The sequence below is a fragment of the Hylaeus anthracinus genome, unplaced genomic scaffold (assembly GCF_026225885.1).
Source record: "Hylaeus anthracinus isolate JK02 unplaced genomic scaffold, UHH_iyHylAnth1.0_haploid 11985, whole genome shotgun sequence".
NCBI classification, from domain to species: domain Eukaryota; kingdom Metazoa; phylum Arthropoda; class Insecta; order Hymenoptera; family Colletidae; genus Hylaeus; species Hylaeus anthracinus.
Genome location: NW_026534333.1, coordinates 1,256,985 through 1,265,862, shown reverse-complemented (window position 1 = coordinate 1,265,862; position 8,878 = coordinate 1,256,985). Strand labels below are relative to the sequence as shown.

At 44.6% G+C, this 8,878-nt stretch overlaps 1 protein-coding gene across 2 annotated transcripts in view; it reads right to left on the bottom strand.

Moving 5' to 3' along the window:
• The window catches only part of LOC128887005 (zinc finger protein 1), a 27,653-nt gene extending 21,472 nt beyond the window's left edge, over positions 1–6,181 (bottom strand). The window contains exons 1-2 of one of the 2 annotated variants that reach the window (XM_054142401.1): positions 5,374–6,181; positions 3,408–3,570 (exon numbers count right to left, since the gene is read on the bottom strand). In XM_054142401.1, coding sequence (XP_053998376.1) covers positions 3,408–3,441 — 34 coding nt within the window. In that variant the 5' untranslated portion in view covers positions 3,442–3,570; positions 5,374–6,181. Of the gene's footprint in view, positions 1–3,407; positions 5,331–5,373 lie in introns of those variants that run through there. The other variant, XM_054142402.1, reaches the window with a different exon arrangement.
• Between the last annotated feature and the right edge of the window lie 2,697 nt (positions 6,182–8,878).

The following is an 8,878-nucleotide window of genomic DNA, read 5'->3' as shown; positions in this document are numbered from 1 at the left end:
TTAACGTTAACCTTTGCATTTGCATTTAGAATAAGAGGTTACGAAAATTTAAGGCAAATAAAGTGAGTGCGAGGATTAATGTCGATTCGTGCATTTGTGTATTTATAAATATATCAATTACAACATAAATGGAGAAATCAACGTTAAACTTTGCATTTACATTTGTTTCGTTCTCGTTAGTTTTTCTTACATATGATTTATAAAATTGCGAATAACGTAAGAACGAAATGGAAGTAAGGAGCAAGAAGTTCGCACGATGCCTCGCGAGAGACAATAGACCGTACACGCGCCACCGATACATGATTCGATAAGCAATGAATCAACGCAAGGAAGTTTCACGAAAATATTTCGCGTACGACTGATCAAAGAGTAAAAAAACGTTCACCGGAAGACCGTTTAACGCGAACGAAGTAAACGATTCGGCAGCCTCGTTTCGTCGAAAGTCTCAGAATCGATTGTACGACCGTCGCGACGATACTTTCGTCGACTCCACGCCAGCGATTGTTAGGGAAACGCGCGCACGGTCTTCTACCTGATCTCAAAAATAGAACCGCGTTTTCCGTCGCCCCCTGTATCCACGTCGGATACGGTAAACGTTTTCGCGCGGGGCACGACACCGTCGCTGGCTTGTTCAATAACCGCCGCCACTTGTAACACTGTATCAGATATACTAATTCGCCAAGGAACGCACGGCGGTGATCTTGGCCTTTCGAGTGTCGGGTTACACGCGTTTCCGGCGAACGAAACTGTTCCGATTACCGATATCGCCCCCCGTTGTAAATTCGTTGAAAATTCGCTCGAGGAAAAGAAACTTCGTCGGATCGTTAGCGAAACGTCGCGGAAGAAACAATACAATTTTTACTTCGATACGAACCGAAAGTTTTTTTTTTTTGTTTGCATCTATTTCGGAAGCATTTTCAGTTGCTACCAACTGTACATGCTTTCCTTCACTCCATTGCGTATACGATTTACGTTTTCTTTTTTTTTTGTACTGTGGTGTCTTTTAATACCGTTTATAGTATCGCACATTCTTTTGCGTGTCTGTTGCCCTCCCCCCCCCTCCCCCCCCTCCCCTCTAGCTCGGGTACCTAGGGATCGCTAAACCCGTACTGTAGCTACAATTAAACATAGCTACAGCCCCTGAAGTTGAACCGAAAGTTGAATCTTCTTGGTGAAACGGAAGCAACGACTAAGACGGTCACCGAGGTTTCAGCCCACCACTCATCGACCAAACAAATAATCCACTAAAAATCAGGTGCATGTACGTTATTTACAGTGTCAATGGTGTCAAACTAGAGAATTCTAGAAATTATAATGTTATAAATTAGGGAATTGCTACGAGGAATTCATCGGGTTTCCTTTAACGAATGTTTGTCTGGATTATATTGCAACAAATGGCGATTTTGCCGCGACTTTTTTTTTCGTGAAAACGCTAAAACGGTGTTCGAGAACGAAACGCAACCGTCGATCAGCGATTGTTCGCGTCCGAATACGTTCGGCGTGTCCGCGCCATGAAAGCGGTACGCGTCGAGTCCAAAGTTCAACCGAACGGACTCTGCTGTCCGTGAATCACGAAAAAGTCATCGGGATTGTTAGGTGACGCGACGCCCAGTACATTCCAGCGATAAAAAAGTGTGCGCGGATCGACGCGAAATTGCGAAACCCTATAAATTTCGGTAAGTAAAAAAAATACTTTCGCGTGGCTACCGTGCCGAGGATGCACGTGCGCGAAGATTCGGCGTTCGATGTGTTTCATCCGACGATGCATTCCGGGAACTGTTTACGACACTTCGCTTTCGGGAGCAATACGTTAACGCTCAAACGCGAGGCTGACTTGCGCTGCAGTTTTTTTTTTATTTTTTTTTTTTTGGCAAATAGATAACGCTTATTATCGGATGTGAAAAATGTCGACATCGCTTCTTGCTTGAATGAACGTTCTAACATTCGTGCTAGCGTATTATCGGTATCGTTTTACGAAGAGCGAAGAACGTTTAACCCTGTACGATCAAAATTATGCTCTGGAAGAAATTGTTCGAACGGGACACTGACGTAACGTGATGATGGTTACATCTGAATAATTAATTGCGAAAATTAATTCTGTGCTTTTACATTTACACGATTATTATAACGGTCATTTCTACTTGAAAGTTGCATGATTTTTGTTTATAAATAAATGGCGAGTTAACCTTGGAAAGGCACAGAATTAATTTCAGTGGCTAATATATAGTTGAATTATGTTTGATCAAATAAACGTTGCAAATAAATTGTTACGTAAAGTTTCTATTCATCGTCTGTTACTTGAATCTGCGTATATCTGCTTAAGAGTTGTTACGAGCAGATTGTTCATCGTACACAGTTAGAAGAATGGAATCAGACATTGGAAATATACAGATTGTATAGGACGCAATCTCAAAGTGGTCCAAGGTTAAGGAATATTTAAAAAAAAAAAAAGTGAATATACTATTTAATACGGATTTTTGTGTGAATATGTACGTCGCGTTAGTCCACCGAAAAATAGATGATATTTTCGGGGATCTTCTGCGCACGCGCTCTTGCTAAATACACGAGCATTCAGGTATGACTGCGCGTACACAAGCGCATTTACCAAGCCACGCGCAAAAATCACCTGTAGGTGCTTTTACATTTATGAATTCACAAAGGGTAATAACTACCCACGAGACATGGATAAAGTACAATGCAACGTCAACGTCATCGTAATACACATCTATCATCTACGTTCTTAAAAGCGATTGCACGGTCAAAGTGCAGTATGCGCTCACTAATCATCGAGTTCTACGTTCAACTTTCAGTGGAAAGACTGTGAAATAAACGTAAACACGTTTCGACACGTTTGCAGTTTAACCTCTTGAGGGATGTTGACACATTCCTGTACGTTTATTTTTATATCAAAATTATGGTTACTTGGGATCGTGATACCTTTTAGAATTAAAAAACATTCCGTATCGAAGCGAGATAGTAAATCTGTATGTTCGAATCGATTTACAGATAAACGTTACTTTGATTTGTGTGTATTCGATCGGAGCAAACAAGAATCCTTTTAAAATTCATCCCTCGAGAGGTTAACGCATACATTACGAAATGAAATATGGCACCCTGCATGTCAACATCACCCTACCGCGTCATCAAATTTGTTCAAAAATTTCGCAACGTCAATAGTTCGATGTAAAAGTCACGGTTTGTCGATATCTCCTTAGCTCTACATCGAGCTTTCTCAAAAATTGAATCGCAAAGCGGAAAAATTGAAGCATGTAAGCTTTCTGTATTCGACGCAGTCGACGATAAAAAATTTGACGGTTCAACGACGCACGGCGCAGTCGCGAGGGTCGCGAACCGCGAGATACAAACATTTCGGAATTCGGAGTATAGATTAGGAAAGAAGTGCTCACCTTTGAACGTATTTCGGACGAGAGTCATGCTCATATTCGCGTGAGCGCGAGCCAGTGCTCCCCGAGGTACGTCTTGCGTCTCTTGGACGATTCCGCCAGGTTGAATGGTTCCGTAGCCGCGGAGCGTCTCGTGATCCCGGCTCAAGAGTTCGTCCAGCGTGATCTGTGACGTTTCAAGGTACAGCGACGCATGGTTGCACTTTTCCTCCCCGTTTCTCTTTCGAATCGTTCGATAGCTACGTCGCCGGTACGAGGTATCGATAACCGCCCGTTCCCGCGTCAAGAATCATCGATACGAATTACGGGGGGGCTCCGGGCACGTTCGATCGTAAGGACGATTCGTATGGGCAACGGAGTAAATGCCCGACGAGACGCGTATTTTTCTCGAGAACGATGGTTATTCACGTCCAGCGATGTTTCGGTGCGCGGCGGTTGCTCATCGTTACTCTCGTTTCCTCGTTGGTTCGGTCGCGTTGTATCGAGCAACGACAATCGACTCCGTGTGCCGCGATCGAGCAGCACCGGTTGCGTGTTCTCGATCACCGTTGATCGAGCCTCGATTCCGGATATCCACGCGCCGGTGAACGAGCACTCGCCGAGCGGTGAACATTAAAAGCAACGTGTCACTCGCGCGCACCGTAGAGTTCAACGAAACACGGGAATGTTGATCACGTTTCTTCTCTTCCGATGCGAAATAGACGAGCGAGCCAAGTGATCGCGGGAGACAGAGAGGAGGAGATAGAACGATAACAGCGACCAAGAGAGGTGAGAGGGCGGAGAATAGAGAGTCGGCCAAGAGACGAGGGAGAGAGGTTATGTGTGCAGACGACGACAGGAGAAATTCCAGCAGGCGGCAGCGCTGAGGTCCACGGATAGTTCGTCCGTTCCTTCGTTCCCCTCGTCTCGATAACTGACGATTCCACGACGATGATTCGAGAGGACCGATTGGGTGGGACGCGTCTCAGACTCGTTGGATTTTCGACGTTCGTCGCTGGTATGCCGAGTTGAAGATTGCGGGAATTACGAGGATCCTCTTGGTAGGATTCGCCAAAAAAAGGGTAACGAATCTCGAGATACAGCCTGTTTGCATGTGCATATCCGCTCGAGTCCGCGTCGTCCGTAAAGCTGACTCAATCCGCACAAAGAGCACTCCTGGCGATCATCTCTCGTGTCGGTCCGTTGTTTCTTCCCGCTCGGTCTTAAAGGATCGACGTCTCGGATTGAAAGGCGTACGTATAGCGAATTACACGATGCAGTGCACTGGCGACTTCCCAACTAATCACACTATACACTCTCGTGAATCGGGGATAGAAAAGAAGGGAACCTCGAAAAATAGAGGAAGACGGCGCACACCGGTTATATCCTTGGAAACGGGCCGTGCAGAAAGCGATACGATGCTCTTCTTTCGCCGTCTCCTCCTCCGCCGCCTTCTCCTTCTTCTTCTCTACCGATTCTTTTCATTCGCGTACGCGTTCCTCGCCACGCACAGAAGCAAAACACACTTAAGGAGACAGAGACCGGAGGGAAAGAATAGCGGGGAAAAAGACGGAGAGAAGAAAGGAACGAGGGAAGTGCGACGGTATCGGGAGAGCCGATGCTAGGGCATCGCAGAGAGCGGGCAAGGCAGAAATGTCGGTGTTACTACCAGCTTGGAGTAGCAAGCACCGGTAAAACACGGTCCTAACTAACACACATGGAGACAGATTGGGGACTGCTGCTTCGGAGTTTACTATAGGATGGGACGGATGGTGATGGCGGCCGTAGCGGACCAGCCACCGCCCCCATGCTTCTTCTCTCTCCCTTCGTCTCCCTTGCCGCGTTCGACCGCCCCCACCACCGTTTTCCTCCTGCTGATTCCTCCGCTCTCTACCTCTCCCCGTAACCGTTCCGACCGTTCTCCTATTCTCCCCCTCTATGCGTTATGACGGACACGCTGGAATCCCCCTCTACCAACATCCCAACTTACCCCCTTTCTCTACCACTCTCGCCTCCAGTCTCCTCTACATCTCTCCTCCTCTTCCTCTCGTTCCTCCGCAGGTCTGCCAGCCTTCCCTGGGCTCCCGAGATGTTATCCTCGAGCGATTCGTGCCGTACTATATATTCGTCTACCCGTGTCGTGTCGCCACATCCCCTACCTGCGTCGCATCTCGGCGTGTGCGTCGCTCGCAATCAAGGTCAGGAGCGTAGCCGTCCGACCGGGCACCCCGCGCCTATCGATTCACGCGATACACACACCCGGGGACGAACACAAAGGAGATAACTGAAACATCGCCAGAGGAAACATGCTCGGCGTCGTTGTTTTCAGTAATAGCGGTTTATGGATCGCTGCGGGAGCTTCTTATCGCGATGCATTCGTCCACCGGAAACCTGGTATCTTTTGAGCCCATTGGTTCACGGACGTGATTGCCTCCCTATTTATCTGCCGAATGCTGAAGGATGCGTGCTGTGCCGATATTGTATTTATGGTACAGTCTCGACCAGTAAAAATTGTTCGCCACTCGCGATTACGCGGCGGTCGATATAGACCACGTAACTAGTAATTGAGTAGATGGATTTTGTTACGAACTCGAACTGATTGTAGCCTCTAACGACGGTTGAGGTACGTTGGAAGGTGTAACTCTCTTCAGGTACCATATGTGACAAGGCTTTTCACCGAGGAACTAGAAGAATTAATCCCAAAAGTGTCAAGTATAACAATTCTAAATAAGATTCGTGAATTTTCATAAACATTCACGATTTTAACGAACCTCTTGAGGGACGAATTTTAAATGGACTTCTTTTTTTATAATCGAATGTTAACATACAAATATGCTGTCTCCCTCTAACATGGTACATTTTTGAATTCCTTTCAATTTCATTAATTTTTATATAAAAGCGAATGTACATGTGTCATACCTCGAGACATATGGCGTGTAAATTATAACGATCATAATTGTTAAGAAAATTTATTCCAATTGTAATTTATTATTGCAATCGATCTTAAACGAGCTGCAATCGCGTGAATATTTCACGAAAGTGACCGAACGGAGTTACGAATAATTACGTGGCTCATGGAGATTTCACGAAGCATTTAGCAATAAAACACGATTCGAATACCTCGGAGTCGAAGGGGAAACGCGATAAACGTTCCGTAGAGCGCGCGGTTATCTTCGGTTGATTCCCTTGACTTTTCACCGGCGTGAGGTATGTAATACGTTCGGTGTAGACAAGAAGAAGCTCTTATTCGCGATGCAATCTACGTCGCCAACGCATCGGTATCAGCAAAATTTTCCATTAGGTCAGCTTCTTCCTGGTAGGAATAGCGATGTAACGATAAACAGGTCTAGTATTGCGAAAATGTTGATGCGTATTTACTGGCACATAGGTGGACTGCTCGCAGCATCCCGTTTCAGCGAGATAATAGGAATAAATCCCTACGCGGGTCATGAATCGTGTGTTCTAAAATTATTAATTAAGAGAATTGACTTCTTCTGGCGCAGCGCAAAAATATTAGTAGAAAGTGTAAGAAAAATAACATTGATTCTCACAATTACTATTCTCTCGTATTACTGACGAAACTAAGAATCACACGATCGAAAACGTTCGAATAAATTTAACTCGGCTAGCCACTCGGAAACCACGGAAGTTCTTTGGCGGACTTGTGTTATTTATTCGACTTTCCACGGTTCACCGGCGGTCTTTGTCTCGTTTCCGGATCGCTGTCTCTTTCGAGTAGTCGGAATAAACGGCAGATAAACGCGGAGCCGCGAGAAAGAGACGACAGAGGAAAGCGAGGCTAGCACAGAGAGGCAAGGTAGCTTATCGTCGGAAACGACGATATTGACGGTTAATGTAAGTACGTACATACGTACAGTCGCGACGAAAGCAGAGACGGCGAGCAGTGGCGGCAGTGTCCGATACTATTATTAGTGTGCAGCTGCCTGCGAATTACTGAATGAAAGGGAAGGACCGCTTCGAAACAATGTCCGAAAGAGACGGGAGCGAGGCTGAATCGCTAAGCGAGAGACATCGGACGATTATTTAGGGCCAGACGTGTATACACGACGAGAACGAAAGCGTGATCCGACCTCGTATCGGTAGTGAACGTTGATTCGTAAATTAGTACAAATTCGTTCTTGTTAATCCCGTAGGATAGGTTCAATCGAACTTGGGAAGTTATTACATCAATCGACTTTGTTGCACGCAGTGAAATATCAAAGTATCCCCCGGATCGTCTCGATGGAACCGTTTAAATACCGAGTTAGAACGTGGAAACTACTCGAGGAATTAATTAAAAGTAATTATTTTTCTCGAAGCCCTGACTAAAATCAAAAATAAAATACTATGAGCTGAGATTAAGAGAACACGTGACAGTAACGGCTTGTTGTAGTTTATATGTACAGAAATGATATAAAAAATCAATTTTTAATACAGTTTATTCAACCATATCCGTTACATCTAGTAGTGTATACTTTGACGATGGATATAGCGGATATGGACGATTAAAATGTATTTAAAATTTATTTGTTATATCGTTCAATGCGCGTATATTAACTGTAATAAGCAATAAATTTATTTACTTGCGTTGCTCGTTTGAAAAGAATTCTCGAAGCGGTTACTGTGATGTGCTTCCTTAAATTATACAAAAAGACAGAAAAGTATCCAAGTAAATTTACATCATTCTCTTGAAAACGTGTACGCGCAAATGTACGCTCGTTAGAAGCTCCAAAATGACCGTCCCCTAATTTGCTAATTTTTTGTAATTGTTTCAATGATCAAGAAACTTATCAAGAAATTCGGAAACGAAGCTCGAGACCGTTGCTTGCAAGCACCGTGCTCGTCAAGTACACGAAACTTAGTATTCGTTTGGAGCAACGAAAGCATTTATCGCGGTGGGCGATAAATTATTTTGAAAAGTCATATATCATGCGCTCGAACTTACGTATCGGGTTACAGACGCTCGACAATTATTTACCGTCACCTACGTCGCTTTGAAAGCGAGCGAAAGGTCTAACAGAGTCTCCTCTGATAAGTATAAACGTTGATTCACATACGAGGAGAGAATTGTCCGCAAAATTAATTTGTGACATAGTCGCACACGTCTATTTCAGAACCGAGACACATGGAAGAATAAACATACGCGTCTCGCGTACACATCGCGCTACAAGCAACGATTAGAAGGGACCTGAGAAAATCTTTTCGATGGTCTGTTTTTGCTACGGAAGCTATAACATAAATTGTACATCAAACTTTGTCGTTTCGTTTCTTGAATAAAGGTCGACAGTGTTTCCACAGTGTTTACGGAAATGAATGACGCAGCATTTGGAGGTGAAAAGTCACGTATAGATTAGGATAGATACTGTACACCGTCCAGCAAACTTGAAAAGCTATGACAACGTTAACCAGCAGTGCAAACTGTAAAAACAGTGTACTATTATTAAATCTGAACCTAGAGATTATGCCTGAAACTAAAATTGAATAGTATACACTGA